The sequence below is a fragment of the Chenopodium quinoa genome, unplaced genomic scaffold (assembly GCF_001683475.1).
Source record: "Chenopodium quinoa cultivar QQ74 unplaced genomic scaffold, ASM168347v1, whole genome shotgun sequence".
NCBI classification, from domain to species: Eukaryota; Viridiplantae; Streptophyta; class Magnoliopsida; order Caryophyllales; family Amaranthaceae; genus Chenopodium; species Chenopodium quinoa.
Window position 1 is genome coordinate 3,818,150 of NW_018745454.1, and position 24,770 is coordinate 3,842,919.

Genomic DNA, 24,770 nt, shown 5'->3' on the forward strand with positions numbered 1-24,770 from the left:
CCTGTATATATTTATATACAGAATTTAAACTTTAAAAGCGACTTAATTTATATTAATGACGCATTTAAATTAAATGGGGCACATTCACATAATCACATCAATAGGGGGTTGGGGGTCGGATGAGGGTTAGTTAAGGTTTGACGTCGACAAAAAAGAGGCACCTCACTGCATAGAATTCTGTAGAAGTTCAAGCATCAAGGATGAATAAGACATTACAACCATCAGAGCATATACACATGCTAGTAGAAATAAAATTGGGTGTGACTCGTCGTCCCCTACAATGGCCTCAATCATGGATGAGAAAACCATGCTGTATATTTCTATATGAATCAAAGAATCACATTTTTGCTACAACTAGCAATTTGGGACGCACAAAGAAAGCGATTCTGCTCAGATGTCTCCCTTACTTGGACCAGGCAATAGCATCAATCTCTGACTGCGCAGTCCTATACAACTCCAACCTCTTTCCTAAGTTGGTACGCCTCTGCATAATTGCTGGATCCTCGTCCAACATCTTACCTAATACTTTTGCCTGCAGAGAGAAAGCAACACGAGGATGATTAGATTGCCAACAAAAAAAAGCATTTCGAGGGTTTAATTTAGTGGGGAAGGGAGGGGAGGAAGGACAACAAGATAGGAAGAGATATCAATTGGGGCTAGAACACCAACCTCTTTCCCACCCAACTCCGTAAAGAAAACATCAAGCAAGCTGCGCTTTGCATCACGTACTTGACAATAAACAATTGATTTAGGAATGGAATTTCTCAATGTAGCACAAACCAAGTTGACATATGACAAGACAGTTGATCCTGTAGGAAAATCAGAATTGAGAGATTAGTATCGTCAGTATGTTAGGCAACTACCAATGTAACATTGTAAGGAATCTAAATCTTAGCTAACTGAGACCAGTACTCTTGTTGCAAGACTCAGAAAAAAAAAAAATAATAAAAAAAAAAAGAATGGCTTTCCACAAATCAACATCTTCACAGATGAATTGCATGCATCGTTAGAAACAAAGACAGTGTAATGTTGCTTACCAATCCGACGGAGATACGAATCATTGTAACGGTCAAAAATTGAATGTGTTGGGTTGCCACCCTTCTCAACATCTTGAGGAAGCTTCCGGAAAAAATCGACAGTGAGGTAACCACACTCCATATCAACAAGCTGTAAGGTTGCTCTCTTGCTTTCATCTCGCATCCTCTCTAATGACTCGGAAGCAGCATTTGCAACTTCTACTCGTAGGGAGGGGTATTGTCTTAGTTCCTAAAGTTCAAAAAGAGCGTTCATTATATATTGCCTTCAGTCACGGTCCTTTTTCTATAATAAATGTAACACATGTTTTTATTAAAAATTTAAAAATTTAAAAATAAAATAGAGGACAGATAAGACCTAGAATGCTCAGTACACATAGAACATATTCTACATTATGCCATTCCCTTATGGAGCTTCATAACCATATGCAACTAAAAATGTAACACCATGAGCTTACCGCAGTTTCACTGATAGCCTTGTGAACAAGCTCCTTCAATATTCCATGAACCTAGAGAGACAAAATGCATTCTGTCAACAATAATAAACATAGGAAGACAGAAAAGGATTAATTTGTACCCCAAAGAGATGCAAAGACAACTTTTAGTTTATAACCCCTCCCCCTCTCCCCGAAGGAGAGAGTAATTGTTAAGAATAACCAGTTTATTTCACTTGTGGTCACATATTGAAAACACTAAACACAACAATTTTTAAAAAAGGCTTAAAGACTGTACCTTAACAAAAAGTGAATTAAACTCCCTCCACTCAACTATTAAAAGACTAAAATTGAGTTTCTTGCATCTCTGTTATATGTTTCAATTGCTATTTCAATTATTACACCAAGAACAACAGACGAATTACATAAAAAATAAAATAAAATAAATAAATAAAAACCCCATACTCCTATATCTAAATTACACAGACACATACTAACTTCTAAAAACTGGTGTTTTCAAGAAGACCCCGGCCAACCTAAAGTGTTCTATCAATATATAATATTAAGAACATACCGCATCAACTGCAGCCTCAGCAGGACCTCTAATGGAACCCAAACAAGATTCAATAAGTCGCCGATAACCTTGCTCGGGAGCAATAAGATGAGGTTGATACCCATCAGCTTCTGTGATTAATTTCCTCACATTCTCCATGGAAAATTGCTTGTCAAATTGCAACCTTTTCAATGCAGCAGGAAGCTGATTATCAAACACGCCATAGATTCTGTCACCACCTGGGCGTCTGCAAAACCACAGCAAATGCAGCTTAAAGACAATGACGGAGAAAAGGAGGATGAACTGAATGACAAGCCAAACTGAAATCTATCTATCTAATGAGATGCCAAACATTCAATTGAAAGAGTTTAAGGTAACATACACCCCATCAAGATGTTCTTTAAATATCTGGTCAAATCCTCGACATATTTCCATGATCATGTATAACTTGCCCTGCAAGAGCACAAGATAGTAGAAATAATGATCAATAAACTACTTTGACCCCTTATTTATTATGCATAAACAAACTCAAAACTCAGGTAAGGATTAGAATACAGTAAACTTGTCCAAGAAAGCCAGAAACAGACAGATTTGGACATACAGGCGCTCCATATCTATTTTTTTTTTTAAAAAAGTTTCTTTCCAGCATCAGGAAAGTCTATTGTCTCTAGATGAAGTCAACATGCTGCACAAGTCCCCCTTGTCATGAATGCACCAATAAATGTTATGAGCATTCCTACTAGTAGTAAAAAGGTAGTGCAGCAAGCAAAGAGAATCTAGAGACCCATCTTCCAGTCACACTCTACAGTGACTTTTGGTGTGTGTGTGTGTGTGCGTGTAGGTGGGGTAAATATGATAACATTATTTTCATCGCATTAAGTTTGTAACACTAAAGTAACCAAATATAATAAATAAGAATGCATTAATCTGTCTTAGTATGATGTGTGTATGATATCGTGACACTTCATTTATCCAAATCTTTGACAATATCGAACATAAATTTTCATCACGTTGATTGGAGTACATAAAAGAAAACCAAAGAAAATGAAGCTTTAAAATACTTACTCCAGCATCAGTAGCAACAGGCTTCCCAAGACGACTCAACTCTGATTCTAGTTCAACAATAGTTTTGTTGATAAGAGACTGGAGGCCAGGAATACGGGATTTGATGACAGTTTCTAAATGCTGGAAGATTTGAAATTTCAGGTTAGGTACAAAAGTGGATAATAATGAATATTAAAAGGTAAAATCCATGAAATATCAACATACCTTGGACATCATCTTAGCTAAGAACTCTGAACCCATTCTATGAGCAAGATGCTTATACTCTGGGCTACTGGACCAGAATTCTCGCTCTTTACGTCGAGCAACAATCATATCGACATTTTTATTGATATCAGCCTGTGATCGATTTACAACACCCACCCATGGATACTGCAACTTGTATGATTTGCCTTCCAAAATCTAGAAAATCAAGGATATTGAGTAAGGAATAAAAATGCAGGCTTCAAGTCTCCAATTATTTGTCTTCCTTAAGGAAATATTATTAGTTTAGTGCCTTTATTAAACTCTATTCCAAAATAAGAACCATTTAATAAATGTTTACAACTAAACAATCAGCCTAACATAGAAAGTACTTACATCAACCGCATCAGTTCCTTTGTCCATAAGATCAACCTTCGTCAAAACTCCAAAAGTCCTCTCTCCTAACATATGAGAACACAGTATCAACAAGTTAAAATATTAGTTTGTATACCATTTTTGTAGATGAAGATGTTCAGCTCAAAACAATTACCCAAAATGTCAACTGCTACCCACACAACTTGTGAAACTTGCAGTTGAAGACTTCTAGTAACCACTACCACCAACCCTCAAGTAAAAAATACAAAAAACTTTTACCCAAGGACCAATACTAAGACATTATTTCCTGGACAGGAACAATAATTTCCTCACTACCCAAAACTTCTCAACAAAATCCCTATATACAACAGTGGCTTCAAAATCCGTATATGGAAATCAGGCAAGCAAGAGCTAACAATATGCTTCACAATATATTATGAAACCACATTAGATGGACAAAGAGCAGAATTATCTCACCTTTGGGATCCACTTCACGAGAAATTTTAATTGCGTCAGAAGTAGCAAGATCTTGATTTGCGGGAGAAATTGCCAAAATAATACAATTGGGCTGCAACAAAGACAATGTATCAGATATTTTGATAAACTCACAATATATAGGAAATGAAGAAACACCAAGTGGATTTTTTTTTTTTTTGGGGGGGGGGGGGGGGAGGGGGGTTGAGGGGGAGACAACTTGTAAACACATTAATCGACAGATTGTGCAGCTTCTTTTTATATTACCTTCTCAATAAAGGAGCGAACCATATTTTCAATATCTTGAACAATGCTTTCAGGTTGGCCATCTGAATCAATGAAACAACAAAAATATATACAAAGCTCATCATCATATTATTAGCAACAAGATCATAAATAAGGATAAGTGCTTCAATGAGGACAACTCACCAATAGCCACTTTGGTAAGTCCGGGAAGATCAATCAGAGTAAGATTAACAACTGCCATAAGCCAAATTGTAATTAGTACAAACTGCCTTCAACAGGAAGTTCAAATAGGTAATTATTATAAATTATAACACAAATTAATCAACAACATGCAGCAAGACGAGAAATGAAGCCCTTGGATATTCAGCACAGAAATTAATTTAAGGAAAATGTTATACATAGCCTTTAGGGCTACATATAAGCATTAAATTTACACTTGAAAATCGTAAAATGTTAAGAAATCATCAAAATATAAACACTAATAACACTGATTTAGGCGTGCTTTTGTCATGAATTCCTAATTTTATACAATTTCCAAGAGTATTTTAATGCTTATATATAGCCCTTAGGGCTACATATAACATTACCCTTAATTGAAAGCCAAAAACAAGAGAGAACAGTAATACTAATTAATTGGCAACTACTAAGCAAAGATAGCATTTAGCAAAACCGGACCAAGACTTAGCCTGTCTATGAACCAGAACGTCCAAAAACTAAAACTAGTAACTAGTTCAGCCGTTGATTATCCTCATTCCTTATTTCACAGTCAATTACATTGTACATGATAGCTCAGATCAGTCCTAAAAAACCCAAAATCAAAGAGAACATGTAGGTTCATGAATACCCAAACCATTTTAGAAAAAGGAGAAACAGAAAAATAATGCTCTCAAGTTTCAAGGATTCAACCAAGCCACCTAAAAAGTTTCGTTATAATGTTGTGTTTACTGCATGAGCTTCTTAACTTATATGTACAACTAAGCAAAGTAGTAGAATAACAAATTTTTCCTACTAGTGTTATTATTACCTTCATCTCAAAGAAATAAAAATAAAATAAAGGGCAATTCTATCTTCATATGCTAAAAAAAACCTGCTTCCCAATTATCTCAAATTATTAGAGGATACCTTGCAAAGTATAACCAAAGTGGCTTCGTCACTAGTTTTGATTGTGATCATCGTTTAAGGTAATTTCTTTTGATAAACTAGCAGATTTATATAAAGTCAACTTTTAATGGGCATACCATAAAGAGTATACATGCAAAATAAACGATAAGCATAAAATAAGGTTATTCATGCAAACAAAAAATTGTCAACGGCATTTTTAAAAAATAAAATAAAAAATCTTCTGGCACGCGATTAACCTTACACGTGTAATTACTCCTTTATATGTGAAGGAAAAGGAAATTCAAGCGGCCAAAAAAAAAAAAAGAAAAAAAAAAGATATGTCTTACCATTGGGGGAGTATATGCTTAGATGAATAGGAACACTAGAGATTGCTTTACTGCGCCCAGTCTCTCTATCAGTCTCATCCGCTATCTCCTTCCGCACAGCAGCTGAAGAGGCATTATCCAAGGTTTACATTGAAACTTTAAATAGAAAAGATAACATGAACCAAAAAAAAAATCAAATCAGTGACCGTCTATGAAAAAATAACATACCAAAATCCGTGATTCGTTTCCTTGGAAGGTGCATAAATTCTGCCCATTCTCTATTTTCTTCAACCCTGTGTAACTGTAGAACAAGAGGACGCCTAGTAACAATACCTGCATAAAACATTAGCATTAATTACAGCCAAACAAATTAAAATATGAAATAGTTAAGGAAAAATTAATTACAAAAGAACCAAAGTATCCAGAAAAAGATCTTTACCAGATCCACGAGGCAAAAAGTCCTTGCCAACAATGCTTTCCAAAACTGACGACTTCCCCGAACTCTACAAATCATCAAAACATCCCAGGGGTAAGAACATACTGTACGATATGAAGAAGAGCAAGACAGTATACTAAATTTCGACCTAGTGCATCACTCTCCGTCCATCACACTCAATTCACCTAGAGATGATCAATACTTCATCATCACTCTAAAAGCTACCTATTCTTGGAATCAACAATATAAACATACAATCTAAGCATATAATTCTCATAGTATCCACATTTCTCTTATTCCATAAAACCAAGCCCTATATCGAGCATCATCTCCAACCAGAGTGATACACACAAAGCACATCCAAGAGAATCACTAAGTGATTATCAAGAAGTAAACAGCTCTTAAAATATAAACTTTACCAACAAGCTAAACTTTTGAAGCATCCAAAGTAGAATACTCCCAGCACTTTCGACCTTACATGATCACCATTCTCTTCATTTTGGTTTGTCAACAGTTTGATTACCCTAATTTATATATTTAAATCGAAAAACACAATCACCGACTCCGCTTTAGTGGGAAACCACAATGATTCATGAAATACAAACTATTCAAATTGCTTTTCTTTCATTAAAATTAAAATAAAAAAAAAATTAAAAAAAAAACAGTTCTTATACTTGGGGAATTTCATCAATATAAGGTACACAGAGCAAATTTCTGTAAAAATGTTGAACCGCCAAGTGTCAATGTCAATGTCGGTGATGGATAAGCATCAATGCCATAGCTTAAAACACTAAATCTATAAAAAAATGGCATCAATCCAAATCACAAATCAATTAAAAAAGCTAACATCCTATCATAATACGAACACAGGAAGCTACTCCAAACTACAAATCGAACAAACATCAAATCAAAAAATCTCCATCTCTAACAATCAACGATTTAAAAAAAGATAACCCTAATTACGAAAAGCAAAACAAAATGAAAGCAAATAAGAAGTAGGATCTGAGAAGAATCGAAGATCTGAGCAATACCTGACCTCCGACGACAGCGATGGCGGGAAGAGAATCCCAAAGAGTAGGAAGAGCGCTTTCATCACCATGATCGCCGAGAGCAGTACAAGCTCTCTGAATCTTGTTAACAAGAGAAATCAAGTTCTCCATTACTGGAAATCAAAGCACCGATTAAGATCGATGTGAGATTGAATTTTAGGGTTAGGGTTTTTCAAAAATTGAGAGATCTGGGAATTTTTGAATTTGAATGAGAAAATGGGGAGAAAAGAAGAAATGAAGGAAGACGCTGAGAAAAGATTATAAGAGAAGAGAGAGAATAAAAATGAAAAATAGGAAAAATAAAAGGTGATGCAAAAAATGTTTCAAAAAAAAGTAAGATTGCGTTTGGGTTGGCTGTTATTTTTCATTTTTGGTTTGTTTTTATAAATTTTTATTTGTTGTTTTAATGGACCCACTTTTTAGTGTAAGGATGTTGGAACGGCTATATTTTGTGTGCTTGGGAACGTTTATACAGTAATAAGGTTTGGATCATTTGAATGTGAATTGGTGTTCATGGGCCCATAAATTTGAATCTTGGCAGTTGGCACAACCTTCATCTTCTTAGGGAAAGAGGTTCTTTTAGTGATTCAAAATTTCAAACTAGTGTGTGATTTGAATCTGGAGAAATCGGAGGTGTCTTTTAGTAAAGAGGTTCCTTTACCGTCCAAGATCACTTTTACTCCCTATTCTTGGTATGGAAATGGTTGAGAATCATGAAAAATACCTTGGTTTTCCAACTGTCATAGGAAGATCGAAGAAAGCGGTTTTTGCTTACATTAAGGATCGTATATGGAAAAAGTTGCAAGGGTGGGAAGAGAAGCTTCTATCGAGAGCAGGGAAGGAGGTTCTTCTCAAGTCGGTTATTCAAGCTATTCCTACATACCTCATGGGGGTGTATAAATTCCCTTCGGGTTTGATTCAAGAGATTCATGGCATGATGGCTAGATTTTGGTGGGGTTCAAATGACAAAGGTAGGAAAATCCATTGGAGGAGTTGGGAGGCTTTATGTCAACCTAAGTTCTTGGGAGGCATGGGGTTTCGAGATCTGGGAGTCTTCAATGATGCCTCCTAGGTAAGCAAGTGTGGAGGCTTGCTACAAATGAGCATTCCCTTGTCAGTCGTGTGTTCAAAGCAAAATACTTCCCTCACTCTTCTATTTTTGAGGCAGCGTTGGGACCGATTTCTAGTTATTCGTGGCAGAGCTTATGGAGTTCTAAGGCCCTTGTTAAGGAGGGAATGTTTTGGAGGGTAGGAAATGGTAATAGAATTAATATTTGGTCCGATCCTTGGTTAATAGATGATGAGAGCCGATTTGCTACCTCGGCGAGAATAGATGATGGTTGTAATATGGTTGCAGAGCTGATTGATGTGAATAGTTGTTGTTGGAAGCTTGATGCTCTTGAGAGGACATTTAATGATCGTGATAAAGTAGTTGTTCTTGCTATGGGCTTGGTGAGCGCCTTCCGGAGGATACTCTCATATGGGCTTGGTCTAAAAGCGGTTGTTACGAGGTAAAATCAGCTTATCTTTTAGGGAAGTCCTTGAATTTGGATGGCTTTGAGCAATTCTGGGTTGAACTTTGGAAAGTTGATGTTACTCCCAAGGTCCGGCATTTTTTATGGAGGTGTTGTTCGAACTCCTTGCCTACACGTGAATTATTGGAGCATAGTGTCACGTGCTGACTAATTCCCCTAGTCTTGTGCACGCTAGCCTACTAACTTCCCTCCCTCGGATGCTAGTCAAGGCTTAACCCCGAAACGCTTCAAGCAAGAATGTGCAACGAAAGCTAAGGAAAGTTGAGAACACAAGAGGATATAAATATTTTGAATGCTTTGATAGCTTGAGAGAGAGAGTGTTTACAAGTTTTTCTGAGGTGCCTCCAAATGAAGGCCAAGTCCCCTATTTATAGGGTTCCAAGCATGGCCTAGAACCTTCCCTAACCTCCTCAAATGGAGGGTTCTAGATCTAACTCTTTCTAGAGTATTCTATACATTTCTTTAGTACATTCCTTCTATATACAAGGCTCTAGAATTATCTACTTAACTCTAGATTTACAGATGATTCAAGGATGTCCTAGGAGGTTCTAGAAGCTTCCGGATGCATCTCGAGTCTCCTTGAGTATTCTGGAACCTTCCGGACTTCTCCTTCAAAATCTAACACCACCATGGTGTTCATTGGGTCTGAATATGGTGGACCCCCAAATTTGGGTTCAATCGGACTTCATTTGGGTCCCTAAATAGCCCATTATTGTGTTACTGTCACTTGGGTGTTCACTAGGGTGACAGCACAGTAGCAATATAAAGCTCTTTAGGGGGAGGGTGTGTCTGGCCTAGTCAGTGTGCACCAAGGGCATTCCCCCTGGCCACGATTGTTGCCTCCCGTCCAATGGCCCTAGTGAGGGTGGAATGTGTGGGTCGTGACATGCTCCCCCACCCAAGTCTTGACGCCCTCGTCAAGATCCCGACTCGAATGCCTCGATCTTGTCCGCAAATTGCCATAGATCTTCTTCTTTTTCCCATGTGGCCTCGCTGTCCGGGAGACCCTTCCAACGAACAAAGTATTCATTGTAGCTTGGCACACCTCGACGCCTTATGACTCTCTTTGCCTCAATGCTCTCGATGTCCCTTTCAAATGATGCTACCACGGCCGTAGGTGCCCGTTGTGACTTTCCCCTGGTCTGATCTTCTAGATCGGCATGGTAGGGCTTCAACATGCTAACATGGAACACCGGATGTATTCTCAGCTTGGGAGGTAGCTCAAGCTTATAGGAAACTTTCCCGACCTTCCTAATGATCGGGAATGGCCCTTCATACTTCCGCACTAGCCCCTTATGCACCTTGCGGAAGACTTTGAATTGGTGTGGCAAGAGCTTCACCATGACTAGGTCGCCTTCTTGAAATTCTAATGGGCGCCTGTTTTTGTCGGCCCACTTCTTCATCTTCTTAGCGGCCCTATTTAAGTAAGCCTTGGTGATGTCGAGCTGCTCGTGCCATCCCTTAGCTAATCTGTAGGCAGCGGGACTGCTACCCGTGTAGCCCGATACAACTGCTTGTGGAGTCAAGGGTTGTTGTCCCATGACTATCTCAAAGGGGCTTTGCTGGGTTGCCTCGGACCGCTGCAGATTAAAGGAGAATTGGGCAATGTCTAGGAGTTTTGCCCAATCTCGTTGGTTGGCACTCACAAAGTGCCTCAAATAGAGCTCCAACAAAGCGTTCACTCGTTCTGTCTGCCCATCCGTCTGCGGGTGGAAGCTTGTGGAGAAATGTAGACCGGACCCTAGCAACTTAAAAAGCTCCGTCCAAAATTTGGCGGTGAACCTTGGATCTCGGTCACTGATGATGCTCTTTGGCAAGCCCCAGTACTTGACCACATTCTTGAAGAATAACTTGGCGGCTTGCTCCCCTGTGCAATCCTTATGTGCCGGTATAAAAGTCCCATACTTGGAAAAGCGATCAACTACTACCATGATAGAGCCAAACCCCTCTGACTTGGGCAAGGCAGATATGAAATCCATTGAGACGCTTTCCCATGGTTTCTCTGGTATGGGCAAGGGCTCCAAGAGTCCTGCTGGCACACGCTGCTCTACCTTGTCTTGTTGGCACACAAGACAAGTCTTCACATAGGCCTCTACATCGTCCCGCATGTGAGGCCAGTAGTATACCTCCTCTAAGAGCGCCATTGTCCGCTGTATCCCAGGGTGACCAGCCCATAATGAATCATGACACTCCTTCATGATGTCCCGCCTAAGGTTGTCCCACTTAGGCACATAGGTGCGACGTCCGACGGTGTAGAGTATCCCATCCTCTATCCAGAAGCGTCGGGTCTTTCCTTCGTTAGCCAAGTCCATCAAACTCTTGGCCATAGAATCCTCCTTTAAGCCGTCCTTGATTCGATCAAGGAGGGTGCTAGCTATGCTACTCACGCTAGCAAAGATTGCCTTGCGGCTTAGAGCATCAGCAACTACATTCACCTTCCCTGGCTTATACTCCATAGCGTAGTCAAAATCAGCTAGGAAGTCTTGCCATCGAGCTTGCTTGGGGCTTAGCTTCTTTTGATTTTGGAAGTAACTTGTTGCAACATTGTCTGTATAGATGGTGAACCGACTTCCAAGCAAATAATGTCTCCAGACACGCAAGCAATGAATGATAGCTGTCATCTCCTTATCATGCACTGGATATCTCCTCTCAGTGTCATTGAGCTTACGTGACTCATAAGCCACTGGATGCCCTTCTTGCATGAGAACTCCTCCGATAGCAAAATCTGAGGCATCAGTGTGTAGCTCGAATGGCTTTGAGTAGTCGGGTAGTGCTAATACGGGCTCTTTGGTGACGGCATCTTTCAGGTCATCAAAGGCCTCTTGACATTTGTCGCTCCAACACCATTGTGCCTTCTTCTTTAGCAAGTCAGTCAATGGCGCTGCCCGTGCTGAGTAGCTCATGATGAACCGCCTGTAGTAGTTGGCGAGCCCAAGGAAAGAACGTAGTTCCGACACGTTCTTGGGCTCCTCCCATTCCCTGATGGCTTGCACCTTGTCATGCTCCATCATTATCTTTCCGGCTCTAATATGGTGTCCCAGGAATGACACCTTCTCCTGTCCGAACGAGCACTTCTCTTGCTTCACATAAAGCTCGTTCTCTCGTAAGACCTGGAACACTTGTCTCAAGTGCTCCACATGATCTTGTAAGTTGTCGCTATACACGACGATATCGTCGAGATAGACGACTACAAATTTATCAAGGAAAGGCCGAAAAATCTTATTCATTAAGGTGCAGAAAGTAGCAGGGGCGTTGGTGAGTCCAAAAGGCATCACCAAGAACTCATAAGAACCATACCTGGTCACGCATGCCGTCTTCGCCTCGTCCCCTTCGGCGATGCGCACCTGCCAATACCCCGATCGTAGGTCCAGCTTGGAGAAGTATCGTGCTTTGCCGAGTCGATCGAACAGATCGGCGACTAACGGGATTGGATACTTGTTCTTGACAGTGATCTTGTTGAGAGCCCGATAGTCGATGCACATTCGCAAGCTCCCATCATGCTTGCGCTGAAATAGGACTGGTGCTCCAAATGGTGCCTTTGAGGGCCTAATGAACCCTGCTTCCAGCAGCTCCTTCAATTGCTTCCTTAATTCCTCGAGCTCTGGTGGGGCCATACGGTATGGTGCCATGGCTGGAGGCTTGGTCCCTGGCTCCAGCTCAATCTCATGATCCACCTCCCTTCTAGGAGGTAGTCTCTTTGGTAACTCCGGAGGCATCACATCCTTATACTCTTCAAGGACTCCGGAGATTTCTGGTGGAACCTCATTCCCATGGGGCTCCTCTTCCTCCACTAATGCAGCCAAGAAAGTCTCTTGTCCCTTTTTGATCCCCCTGGACACCTGGATTGCTGAGATTGTCTTGGCTTCAACCTCTTCTCGTGTGACAGGAACGGACCATGACCCTTGATCCCTTTTGATCATAATTGACCCGTCCGCTTCAAAAGAAACGGGCCTTACTGTGTCGATGAACTCAAGTCCCAACACCAAAGAGAAGTCGTCCATATGCACGACTGTGAGATTTATGGTGCCACTCCATTGTCCCAGACAAATAGGCACCTTATGCGCCACACCAAGGATAGGAACGGGCGAGGTGTTAACCGTCTTGATCCTCCCCGGTTCCTTGGTGTACTTGATTCCCAACTTCATTGCTTCCTTCTCCGTAATGAAGTTGTGTGAGGCACCACAGTCCACGAGTGCCTTAGAAGCTCTCCCATTCACTAATGTATCAACAAACATAAGTGAGCCCTTCGGGCGAGGTAACGTGCTTACCTGGACCACTTTGGTGCTCTCCTCAGCTTTTGGGGTGGCCCGTACGCTACTAAAGAGGCGCAACGACCCCATTTGTGCATCGTCCCCCGACGATTCACCGCCCGAAGCTATGATGGCGCTGAGCTTCTGTCTCCCAGGGCAATCCCTTGCCCAGTGCGGCCCTCCGCACAAATAACAACCCCTGTTGTTGGGCTTGTCATATGATGAAGAAGACGACGATGATCCCTTTGCCTTATCCTTTTTCACCGTCTTGTTGCTATTGGTGCTGCTTCGATCAGTGGGCTTGGCTCCCCCACCTTTTCCCTTGCTGCCGTTGCTACGCCCTTCCTTCCTTGTGTCCCTGTAATCAACCAAGGACTCTGCAGCCGCGATGGCCTCAGCAAGTGTTTGAACGTTCCTCCTTTCTACTTCTTGTTGAGCCCATCGTTGCAACCCTCCAATAAAATATAAAAGTTGTGCAGGCTCCGGCAAATTATCAATTTCGAGCACGAGGGTTGTAAATTGCTTGATGTACTCCTTGATGGTGCTGCTATGCTTGAGTTCACGCAGCTTCATCATGGAGACCTTGGCTGCGTCATGCGGGCGGAATTGCTTCTTGAAATCTTCCTTGAATTGGTCCCATGTTCGGATGGAACATGAACCATTCTTGATGTCTTGTTCACGCCTTCTCCACCACAGAATGGCATCATCTCCGAGATACATAGTGACAGCATTAATCTTGGAGGCATCCTCCTCCAAGTGCACAGCCTCAAAGTATCGCTCTATGCTCCATAGGAAGTTGTCAATTTCCCGAGCATCCCTCTTTCCATGATACTTTGGAGGCTTGGGAATTTCCACCTTAGGACCGACTTGAATGGTGGCGCCCCCAGCCATCGTGGTCCTTTTTAGTGATGTGAGTTCCTCCTTGAGGAGCTCGTTCTCCTTCTTCAAAGCAAGGAGTTCCCCCGTGAACTCCTCACGCATTTTTGCCATCTCGCCCATCATCTTCTCAAAAGCCTGATCAGCGAGTGATTGAGCATCAAGGGATACCTCCTCTAGACGATCGTCTAGTTCCCCTAACTGCCCTTTGAGCGTAATGACTTCATTCTCGACCTTGCCGACAGAATCCGTCATGTCGCAAGCAGCAACTTCGGCTTTGGCCGATCTCTCATCAACTTTATTCACTCGCTTCTCAAGCTTTTGGACAGCTTGAATGAGAGCCTCAGGCGCATAGCCCTCGGTTACTTGTGAAGCACTAGCGTCCTTACCGTCCTTGCTCTTTGCCATTCTCCCTCCTTCGCTCACAACTTGCTAACAAAGCTTAACAGCACTATAGTCCCCCGCGACCGTAGCTGCTCTGATACCACGTTGTCACGTGCTGACTAATTCCCCTAGTCTTGTGCACGCTAGCCTACTAACTTCCCTCCCTCGGATGCTAGTCAAGGCTTAACCCCGAAACGCTTCAAGCAAGAATGTGCAACGAAAGCTAAGGAAAGTTGAGAACACAAGAGGATATAAATATTTTGAATGCTTTGATAGCTTGAGAGAGAGAGTGTTTACAAGTTTTTCTGAGGTGCCTCCAAATGAAGGCCAAGTCCCCTATTTATAGGGTTCCAAGCATGGCCTAGAACCTTCCCTAACCTCCTCAAATGGAGGGTTCTAGATCTAACTCTTTCTAGAGTATTCTATACATTTCTTTAGTACATTCCTTCTATATACAAGGCTCTAGAATTATCTACTTAACTCTAGATTTACAGATGATTCAAGGATGTCCTAGGAGGTTCTAGAAGCTTCCGGATGCATCTCGAGTCTCCTTGAGTATTCTGGAACCTTCCGGACTTCTCCTTCAAAATCTAACACCACCATGGTGTTCATTGGGTCTGAATATGGTGGACCCCCAAATTTGGGTTCAATCGGACTTCATTTGGGTCCCTAAATAGCCCATTATTGTGTTACTGTCACTTGGGTGTTCACTAGGGTGACAGCACAGTAGCAATATAAAGCTCTTTAGGGGGAGGGTGTGTCTGGCCTAGTCAGTGTGCACCAAGGGCATTCCCCCTGGCCACGATTGTTGCCTCCCGTCCAATGGCCCTAGTGAGGGTGGAATGTGTGGGTCGTGACAATAGGCACTTAATTGATGACTCCATCTGCCCCTGTTGCAATTCGGCTACTGAGTCCAATATCCATGTCGTGATTACTTGCCCAAGAGTGCAGCAACTCTGGGTAAACAGTGGCTGCGTGAAAGCTCTAGAGCTATGTGTGTCTGGTTCCTTTGGTGAAGTGTTGATGGCATGGGCTAAGGACCTCGAGAAGGAGATGTATCAAAAGAGATTATTTCTCACTTGGTTTATTTGGTACCGTCGAAACAAATGGGTCTTTGAGAATAATCTAGAGCCCGATGTTGCCTTGCTTCTCCGCCATAGCAGACTTGTTTGTGATTTTGGTGAGTACACGGAGAAGATTTATGGTGGAATCTTGCAACCACAAACTCCGGCAGGAAGAATGGTATGGACTCCACCTCCTCCTAATGCTATTAAACTTAATGTTGATGCATCTATTGATGAGGCAGGATGGGTGGGTTTTGGGGCCATTGCTCGTGATCACAGTGGACAGGTGCTTTTCTCGGCTGTTCGTAGAGTCAAAGCGAGATGGGATGTTTTAATTGCTGAGTGTAAGGCTGCTCTGTTTGGTCTTAAAAAGGCAAAGGAACGTGGTTTTGACAATATAATTCTTGAGTCTGACTCCTTGCAGCTCGTGTCCAAGCTAAAGAAGAGTGCTTTCTTATTTTCTGATGTGGATTGTATTTTAGAGGATATTATATCCTTAAGCTCTTGCTTTACTTCTATTATATGGTCTCATGTTAAGCGTGATAGGAATTTAATTGTCCATCACCTAGCTAGGTTAGTGCCGTTGGGTTTTGAACAATGTTGGGACTATCTTGTTCCGGACGAGGTTGCCCCGTATGTACTTTTGGATACTCTCTCAATGAATTAATGCACTAACCGTTTTCTTCTTCAAAAAAAAACAAAAAAAACTAGTGTGTGGTTCGGGCAATGCCCCGGGTTATTAGTTTGTACTTGTTTAATTTGCTAATCAAATTCGACTGTTTGGATAGTAAGACTTGTTCGTTTCGAGTTTAAGTCTTGCTATAAATATTTTTTATTTGTCAAACTCAATCATTACATAATGGAAACAGATAGTATAATAAAGACACAAATTAACTTATGTAAGTCAACTATAATTTTGTTGGATAAAAAAACAAATTTAAGAAATGGTTAAGATGGTTAGACTCTTAACTTAAGACTTGTTGGTCTTGAGTTCAAGTCTTGTTATAAGCAAAGTGACATGTTATGTTTATAATGACATGTGGCGCATATTACTAACATGTCACTTGAAAAAGGTGACACGTGGAAACCTATTTATGACAAGTATATATGAAGCAAGTATCAAGATCCAAGTTTTTATTTAAAGCGTATTATGAATAGATTTGACACAACCGAACCTTTTTGCGTTCTCTTGTGATGAAACTTGATTGAATCGGGTTAATCTTATAACGGGGGCATGTTACTATTTTTTATAGCATTACCCACATGTTACCGTATTTGATGTCATCACCACCTCACTGACATGCTATTATATTGAATTACCAATCAAATTGAAAGCAAACTACTTGAGATAGACAAATTTCAAACTACTCACTCTGTCGTACTCTAATTAATTTAGATTTCATTCATATAGATAAAATTAACTCGACTGAATACCTACAACATGTATTATAAATTTGAAAATATGCTTATTTAAAACTCGTGAGTTGGATAAGTGAAGCCAACCATTCGCTTTGGGCCAATATCAGCAAGGCAACAATTTTGCCAACTTGGGACTAGGGATGGAAATCCAGTCAGGATCTGACCTTACTCCGCCCCGATCCGAGGTAAAAAAATCTGCTCCGAGTCCGAGAAAAAAGTAATCCGAGTTCGACTCCATTAAAATTATCCGACTCCGAGTCAGAGTCGGATCCTTAAAAAAATCCGAGAAAAAAAAACAGACTCCGACTCCAATAGATAGTGGATTTTTGTGTGCGCCATGGTGGCATTTGGGTGTGGGTTGTAAGGCCCAAATAGCCCAATTTCTCAAAGTATATTAAATAAAGAAAAAAAACTCGGAGTCGGATCGGATCGGAGTTGGAGGTTGGATATTGAAATTGGAGTCGGACTTCCGGTTGTGTCGGAGTCGAATTTAGCATAATTCGCTCCAAGTCTGACCCGTTGCCATCCTGAAACTATTACAATTTACAAGGCCTTCTCTTCCAAAAATGTATTGAAAATTGGCCTTTCTACATGTTTCCAAAAGACTCCAATTCAATCTCAATCTAAGATTTGAGAAACGTGAAAAGTTTTTGGTGTAATCTAGCATATTCCTATAATCTTTATGGTGCAAAAAATGATCCCATGTTACACAAACATACAAAAGTCTAAATAATTGCCCCTTTTTATGGCTCAAGTTTCTCAAATCCTAAGCTTTTACAAACAAACAAATTCCTTTAATTTCAGCTACCAATTAGCTCAATTCTTCTCCTCACACTTGTTCTGTTTTTTTTCCTCCCTCTCAATACCTCTCGTTTTCAGTTCTTTCTCGATGAACTCTGAAACTAAGTGAAACCCAGAAAATAGGATAAAAGATTGAAGCTTTTTTTGCAGTTTTTTCTCATGAAATCTACTGCGATAAAACCCTCTATACCTTCATCTTTTAATCAAAAGCTTTTTAATCCCAAAAACAACCCATATCAAAGAGCAATTTCATTGTTTTCTTCATCAATATTCAGGGCAAAACCCCAAAAGAGAGCAATTTGTATATCATGTAAACTTCCATTTAATGACCCTCCTCATAATAGCTTCAATCATTCAACACCCTTAAACCCCTTTTCATTATTAGTTCCAATTTTACAAAGTATAAAGAATTTCACAGCAAAAATTAACTGGGTTTCATACTTAAAAGACCCAGCAATTGATGAAATTACTAGGTTTAATAACGAAAAGACACAATTTTTGCACAATGGAGGAGTTGGGATGGCTCTATTATCCGTGCAATCCACTGCTAGGGACAGATTTAGCCCCTTTATCGCAACACTAGCCGCGAATCCAACGTTTGTTAGTGGATTATTGGCGTGGTTTTTGGCGCAATCTACAAAGGTATTGCTGAATTTTTATGTGGAAAGAAGATGGAATATGAGGATGTTTTGTGCTTCAGGTGGAATGCCGTCTTCTCACTCTGCTTTGTGTACTGCTATGACTACTTCTGTTGCGCTTTGTCATGGTGTTGCTGATGCTTTGTTTCCAGTTTGTTTGGGGTTTAGTCTTATTGTTATGTATGATGCTGCTGGAGTTAGGAGACATGCTGGTATGCAAGCTCAGGTAATATGTTTAAACCATTATCCATATTTGGTTTGTTCTACTAGTACCACTAGACCACTAGTTGTAGATTGTTAGTTAATACGTTCCGGGCTATTTATTTATCATACACGTGGATGTACCTAGAAATAAATAGGTATGTAATATTGTTGCACTATGTTATCAAATTTACATCCTATGACACAATGGTTTGCTATGGTACTAGTCACTAGTCATAGACTCGTAGTTAATATGATAAATCTATCATTCACTTGTGTGTACCTATAAATGATTACTCGTAGGTGAGATCACAACCAAACGCACATCAACACTGTAGAGCTTTTCACTAAGTCCTGGTTGTCCTGTCTCCTGTGTATGACTGTTAGTTATACTTGGTTCATGAATTAGTTGTCAAATTGCTATAATCTCCCATAATTAAGGGCATGATCATTGGATTCAACTTTTTTCTCATTTCATGATAGGAATATGACATATCCTGAGTATCATTGAATGTTCAGTATTAAGGAATAATATGACCTTGCTCTACCAAACTTGCATTTATTTCCTTTCTCATCGTACTCGTATTGTTATTGAATGTACATGTAGTAATTACAAAGTATTTTTTAAGCAGTGCATAGGACCACCGGTGTGCATACATTGTTGTTCTCAAACTTATTTTTCTTCTTATTATTATTTGACAACATACAAATTTCTGTAGCTCTCTTTGCTAGTTTGCTTTGAATTGTTTTCGTCATCCCATATTCCAGTTTAAATTCTACGTATTATATTCATGGCTCTGCAATGTTCCTTTATACACAAAGCGATTGCATGATTAACATCATAACAGGTTGCACTTCTGTGCTCAATTGAGGCTAGCTCACAAATTACGAAAATTTCAGTTGCCTCAACGGGGATTTAAGGCCAACTACTTGGTGTAATGTAAGGCCAAATGCTTTAGTTTAAAGTGATGAATTGGTTGTTTATGATGCATCTAGTTAACCTTTATGGTGTGTATGACGAACTCTACTGAAAGTGATAGATTAACTGATTAACTGAAAGGTGTTATAAGCTTAAATGATGTACTCGTATTTAATATGCATGTGATCTGATTTGATCTTTCTCAAGTCTTCAATTCGAACTGCAGTTTAAGTTTCTAATGATGCATTCATTTCCTCTGTCAAAATTCTTGACCTATTTTGATACTCCGTAGTTTTTGTATTTGTTGGCACCTCAGTTAACCTATGTAAAATTGCTAATATATTGGTTCTCTATGGGATTCATTCGACTAGGTTCTGAACAAGATCATTGAGGATTTATTCCAAGGGCATCCCATCAGCGAAAAGAAGCTCAAAGAACTTCTTGGCCATACTCCATCACAGGTCTTTGCTGGAGCTCTTCTAGGTATTGTAGTGGCTTGTTTTTGTTGCCAGGGTTGTTTGGTTCCGATATGATAAACTTAAGTTGCTTCTGAATGAAATCTTCTTCGGTATGAATGTCTGGCTGCTAATGCTAAACAAGTCTTGGCAATTGGCATACAACTACTAATCACTTCACGGTGATATCATAATAAGTACTGAAGAAGCTAGGATTCATTAGTTGCTTCCTTGAACATTTGTATCAGTATACATTTTTTGTAAAAAGTAGATCATCTCAATATAATTGTTGAGATGATGGTTGCTGGTGTAATTTGATTGGTATTGTAATTTGAATAATAATGATTAAATGTATGAGTTGCAATGTTTGTTGCTATTTTTCACAAAATTATCTAATCCAATTTGGTATAATCAAATACGTACTTCACACATTTTTTTTAGGTAGGATAAACTGTCCTATCGAATAAATGTCTCACAGGTCAACCCGACCAAATTTACGAGCTAAACACTTTAAGAATACTTGTATTGGTTAACCTAAGTTGTTTATGTGTATAAGCGGGTGGGCACGCATGTGGATATATGAAAAACGGATAACAGTAATAACACAACCTTAACAGGTTATGCATCTGTCAAGTAGTCAAGTGTTTTCTTGCAAAAAACGCTCTCGACTTCTCATAAATTGCCCTTGATTTGATACATATCAAGATTTCCAAGTGACAACTAAAAAGTCAACCTTTTCAGCTGCCAACATTTTTTTTTGACGGTCTCTATCAAAGTTAGTGTGAATAATCATATATGGCGCAATTTTATTGTCTCTTCACTCCTTTTTGTTTTCTACATTTTATACTTACATAACTTCGCATTTTTAATTGAGCAGCTGTTTAGTTTCTGTGTTCATAATTTTTCTTCTGAGTTTTGGGTTTTATTCAGAAGATCGTTGTTGTTTAAACTAAAAATTAAAAATGGGTTGTGGGAATTCAAAAGACGAAATGAAATTGTCTTCGTCTGATAATTTCTCTCTCCTTGCGGCAGATACTGTTTGTGAGTATTCTATCTTTTTTCTCTTTCAATTTATTGATTTGTAATTTAATATAAGATATGTCAAATGAATGTGTATGAGATTTGATTTTTTTTTTTTTTTTGAATGCTTGAACTTTGTTACCATAATTTCTTAATTTGGGATTTATTGCATATCAAGGATTTGTTTCTATGGTTTGGATGATATAATAAAATGGGATGGCTAGTCCTCAATAGCCAAGATTTCTATCGTGCAACCGGTTGTACAATGTGCACGGTACAATAAAAGGTTATTAGTCTATTACTCGTATTTGAATGCTCAAATGAACCCTGAAATACCATTGATTTGTACAGTACAAATGGAACTTTTTGTGCTTGTCATAAATTCATAATCTATGAAACAATAATTATTTTGCTTTTAACTTCATTATTTTCTTTGTATGTTTAAACAAACAACCATGAAGGTGTGTGAGTGTGACTGAACAAAATATGATCTTATTACTCCATATTTTTTGAAAGATTTTTCTTTTTCTTTCACAAAAGTAATGTTACATGCTTCTTTTTCGGTATTTTTTTTTTTAAAGAAGCTATGCCCAAAATTACCTAACTATTTTAGAGAAAATAAATATTTATAATTTGATAATTTATTGATTGTTTTTTGTTGCAGTTACTGTGGATGAAGTGGATCTTTTATTTGACTTATTCAATAAACTCAGCAACTCTGTTGTCAAAGATGGTTTTATTCAAAAGGTATATAAATATCCTTGATGTATAAGTGATACTTAATCTGTTTTATATGGTAGCAAATGAAGAGTTGTTATGTATTATATTATTGATATATCTAAGTTACTATTGTTTTATTGTTTCTTTAAGCTAATACAATTATCAATTATGATGATCAGGAAGAACTTCAACTTGCATTATTTAAGAATAGTATGAAGAGAAGCCTTTTTCTGGACAGAGTATGTGTTTCCTTTTTGTTGTTAGATGCTGATGTCCCATATTTCATGCAAAAATTTCCGATCTATAGTTGTTCACTTGTTCTTTTTCCTTCAGTTTACATAATACTGAAGTATTTTTTGCCTTACAAGATAAGTTGAGCAGTATTTATTAAGTATGAAATCTGAAGTTATATTACTTCAGAATTCAGAAAACTGGACAACCTTTTAGCAATTTGAACTGTGGGAATATCAGTGTATGATCTGAATCACTGATTGCTAGGTTTCACGTTTCGTTTTGGAAGCTGGACTGATATATATGGTGGATTTTATTACTATCTAGGGCCTTGTATATGCTGACAAATTACTGATTCACAACTGTTTTTGTTATATGCACTTCCCGGTTTTACTGACTGTATCCCGGCCATTTGCCCCAGCCTTACTAACTCGGTTGCATACTTGCAGATGTTTGATCTCTTTGATGTCAACCAAAATGGCTGCATTGAGTTTGGAGAGTTTGTTCAATCATTGAGTGTCTTTCACCCTAGCACTCCTGACAAAGATAAAATGAAGTGTAAGCGATACCTTATATTTAAGCCTGAAGTTCCTAGATAGCTAAATAACTAGTTTTGCCAATTGTTTCCTGCTAATGAAAAGCTTCCTGGCTAGTTTTGCCAATTGTTTCCTGCTAATGAAAAGCTTCCTGGCAGATGCATTTCGGTTGTATGACCTAAGAGGAACTGGCTATATTGAACATGAAGAAGTAAGTGCATAATTTACTTCTATATATATCCTAAATGCCATTACTATCCTTGCATCAAATGTACATTGCCTTACCCTGGCCTTGTGGTATCTGAGTGGTGGTATCCATTTCGCTTAGCACAAAGAATTAAAGTCATAACACCATTAATCTTCTAGCTTGCATGAAAAGACTTCATGCTCCCCTTTCAATAATTTAAATGGGATTAAAATCTGCCCTAATCCAGGGTGAAAGGCCATGATCAATAAACCTGATGACTCAAAGCTACAATATGATTACATGTATCCACATTATTAGCTGCAGAACACTGTGAAATCATCAAAACAAATTATGTGACCTGTGAAAAGTGAGGAAACGACTTATCAGCATGTCAACACGAACAAGAAACAGAATATGGTCTAGTCAGATGTATAATTTATGCTGTTTTAACTTGTTTGAATTATAAATAAAAATTTCATGAGAAAGAGTCTGTAAGTTATATTGTTCATTTGTTCAACTGTTCATTTATATATAGGAATCTAAAGTAAAGGTTGAGTATATATTTAGGTTTCAGTGAAGCTAATTTTGTTTATTAAGGTTTGTTCAAAGTTAACTGTTTTGTTTTGGCAGTAGTAATTTAATGCCCTTGATGCAGTGATTTTGCTTCGGAGATGATTTACAATAGAGCAAAAGTGTGGAGTAGTAATTTTTTACTTTCATTCGTGCAGTTGAAAGAAATGGTGGTGGCCCTTCTGCAGGAATCAGACATGCATCTCTCAAGTGATATCGTTGAAGCCATTGTTGACACGGTATGGACTTAAAAATTAGAATTGCTTTCTTGTTATTTTTCAATCTATGAATATTGATTGGGTTGGGCAAATATGGCTGCTTTCTTTGTTACCAGACATTCAAAGAAACAGATTTAAAAGGTGACGGGAAAATCGACATGGAAGAGTGGGAAGAATATGTAGCGAAAAATCCCAAACTGCTAACTAACATGACTCTTCCCTATCTGATGTGAGGATTTGATTTGACTTGCTCTTTGAATTTCAATATCTTTTTTAGTATCTGTATTTTGTCAGCATTTCTGCACATTTGCACTTATAAGCTATTCTTTGTGCTTTCAGGGATGTTAATCTTGCTTTTCCGAGCTTTGTGATGAACAAAGAAGCTGAATGCTTAGAGAGAAAGGGACCGGAGGAATAGACACAAGTTCTTTCCTTTGACATGATTCAAAGAAGCTGCGTGTTTATTGTTTAGTTGAAGCTCGTAGGGGAATAGAATCTCTGCATAAATGCAGGGGTTAGATGTACTGGTAAGATAGCTTTCATGACTGTATGAGCAATGGTGTTGATCCATTTGCGCACTGGACTAATGGAGTAATGGCCAGATTTGTAGCAGTCTAGCAGATGATGTGCATACTGCACGGATGCGTTATATGCTATGAGGTGTGAAAATCATACTCCATAGCATCTACATACTGCTTCAATGTAAATGGAACTTTTGTATGGTAACATTCACAAACTTTTCATAAGCAACCTCGCAGTTATTAGTTATCTGAGTATTTTCAAATCTTGACAGCACAATTACTAGTACATGATCGCAAATTCAGTCTGTCAGTCAATCAGTCATCATTTGGTCTTATTGTACTTCTGTAGCTGTGGTTATTCCGTTATTTGTATCTCATACTGCACATCCTGAAATAAATTCAGGAGTTTTGAGTCCCTGATCATTGAATGCTTCCAATCTTGAGCACGGCGAGTTCACTGCTGTACAACCTTATTTGCTGTTACCATACCTTGTAAAGCTAAAATACATCGTTTTCATTTCTGCAGCTAGCTAGTGTTATAGACAAAGTAAACTTGGATATACTTACATAGATACGCTCCACCCAACTGTGACGTACACGTTCATCGCCTCCTGTATTGCAGGCTGTACGACATTTAAGATATACCCAATTATGTGGTAGAGAAAACTCTGCCTAAGGCAACTTGTTAGAAGGGAGTTCTGTCATTAGTTGAGTACCTAAAATTGACGTTGAAAGCTTGAAATGTTTATTAACAAAGGCATATAGTCAATGAAATGAAATTTGACATTTGGACTGATGTACCAAGTTGGATCTCTTCATTTCTTGAGATTTAATCTGACTTAGATATTTTTTGTCCATTTCTTTGGTGTGCTACAAGTCTTCAACAAACGACACAACGTGCAATTAACCCATAATCTTCGGTGAAGAACATTTCTTAATTATTTTTTAAGTA

General features: G+C 39.0%; 5 protein-coding genes across 6 annotated transcripts; 4 read left to right on the forward strand and 1 right to left on the reverse strand.

Moving 5' to 3' along the window:
- Positions 1-143: 143 nt before the first annotated feature.
- On the reverse strand, positions 144-7,536 carry LOC110714504 (dynamin-related protein 5A-like). Its single transcript, XM_021893035.1, has 16 exons — positions 7,256-7,536; positions 6,228-6,291; positions 6,017-6,121; positions 5,810-5,911; positions 4,545-4,595; positions 4,383-4,444; positions 4,119-4,209; positions 3,663-3,727; positions 3,291-3,485; positions 3,087-3,206; positions 2,404-2,474; positions 2,043-2,268; positions 1,493-1,543; positions 1,038-1,266; positions 670-809; positions 144-532 (listed from the first exon to the last, which is right to left on the reverse strand). Exons 1-16 carry the CDS (start codon positions 7,382-7,384, stop codon positions 404-406), a joined length of 1,830 nt encoding a protein of 609 aa, XP_021748727.1. The 5' UTR covers positions 7,385-7,536; the 3' UTR covers positions 144-403.
- Positions 7,537-7,973: 437 nt separating this feature from the next.
- On the forward strand, positions 7,974-8,788 carry LOC110714363. The gene is made up of 2 exons (XM_021892870.1): positions 7,974-8,244; positions 8,346-8,788. The coding sequence occupies exons 1-2, from the start codon at positions 7,974-7,976 to the stop codon at positions 8,786-8,788; spliced, it is 714 nt and encodes a 237-aa protein (XP_021748562.1).
- Positions 8,789-15,140: 6,352 nt separating this feature from the next.
- LOC110714367 lies at positions 15,141-16,049 on the forward strand. The gene has a single exon (XM_021892875.1). The coding sequence runs from the start codon at positions 15,141-15,143 to the stop codon at positions 16,047-16,049; it is 909 nt and encodes a 302-aa protein (XP_021748567.1).
- Positions 16,050-17,423: 1,374 nt separating this feature from the next.
- Positions 17,424-20,207, forward strand: LOC110714392. The gene is made up of 2 exons (XM_021892899.1): positions 17,424-18,466; positions 19,732-20,207. Exons 1-2 carry the CDS (start codon positions 17,762-17,764, stop codon positions 19,891-19,893), a joined length of 867 nt encoding a protein of 288 aa, XP_021748591.1. The 5' UTR covers positions 17,424-17,761; the 3' UTR covers positions 19,894-20,207.
- Positions 20,208-20,536: 329 nt separating this feature from the next.
- On the forward strand, positions 20,537-24,081 carry LOC110714444 (calcineurin B-like protein 4). 2 transcript variants are annotated; one of them, XM_021892957.1, is made up of 8 exons: positions 20,544-20,856; positions 21,500-21,582; positions 21,735-21,794; positions 22,236-22,344; positions 22,481-22,533; positions 23,238-23,318; positions 23,414-23,526; positions 23,637-24,081. In XM_021892957.1, exons 1-8 carry the CDS (start codon positions 20,778-20,780, stop codon positions 23,713-23,715), a joined length of 657 nt encoding a protein of 218 aa, XP_021748649.1. In that variant the 5' UTR covers positions 20,544-20,777; the 3' UTR covers positions 23,716-24,081. The 2 variants fall into 2 exon arrangements, with proteins under 2 accessions (XP_021748650.1, XP_021748649.1); XM_021892958.1 differs by lacking the exon at positions 21,735-21,794 and having other exon boundaries at positions 20,537-20,856.
- Positions 24,082-24,770: the final 689 nt, after the last annotated feature.

Bases quoted from the DNA above. Each gene is read 5' to 3' on its own strand.
- LOC110714504 (XM_021893035.1), bottom strand. From the start codon at position 7,384: ATGGAGAACTTGATTTCTCTTGTTAACAAGATTCAGAGAGCTTGTACT. The intron at 1,544-2,042 runs GTATGTTCTTAA...TTGTCTCTCTAG, and splicing joins CTGAGGCTGCAGTTGATGCG to GTTCATGGAATATTGAAGGA. The intron at 533-669 runs GTTGGTGTTCTA...TTCTCTCTGCAG, and splicing joins CGGAGTTGGGTGGGAAAGAG to GCAAAAGTATTAGGTAAGAT.
- LOC110714363 (XM_021892870.1), top strand. From the start codon at position 7,974: ATGGTTGAGAATCATGAAAAATACCTTGGTTTTCCAACTGTCATAGGA. The intron at 8,245-8,345 runs GTAGGAAAATCC...GATGCCTCCTAG, and splicing joins GTGGGGTTCAAATGACAAAG to GTAAGCAAGTGTGGAGGCTT.
- LOC110714367 (XM_021892875.1), top strand. From the start codon at position 15,141: ATGGCCCTAGTGAGGGTGGAATGTGTGGGTCGTGACAATAGGCACTTA.
- LOC110714392 (XM_021892899.1), top strand. From the start codon at position 17,762: ATGAAATCTACTGCGATAAAACCCTCTATACCTTCATCTTTTAATCAA. The intron at 18,467-19,731 runs GTAATATGTTTA...TCATTCGACTAG, and splicing joins ATGCTGGTATGCAAGCTCAG to GTTCTGAACAAGATCATTGA.
- LOC110714444 (XM_021892957.1), top strand. From the start codon at position 20,778: ATGGGTTGTGGGAATTCAAAAGACGAAATGAAATTGTCTTCGTCTGAT. The intron at 21,795-22,235 runs GTATGTGTTTCC...GCATACTTGCAG, and splicing joins GAAGCCTTTTTCTGGACAGA to ATGTTTGATCTCTTTGATGT. The intron at 22,345-22,480 runs GTAAGCGATACC...GCTTCCTGGCAG, and splicing joins TGACAAAGATAAAATGAAGT to ATGCATTTCGGTTGTATGAC.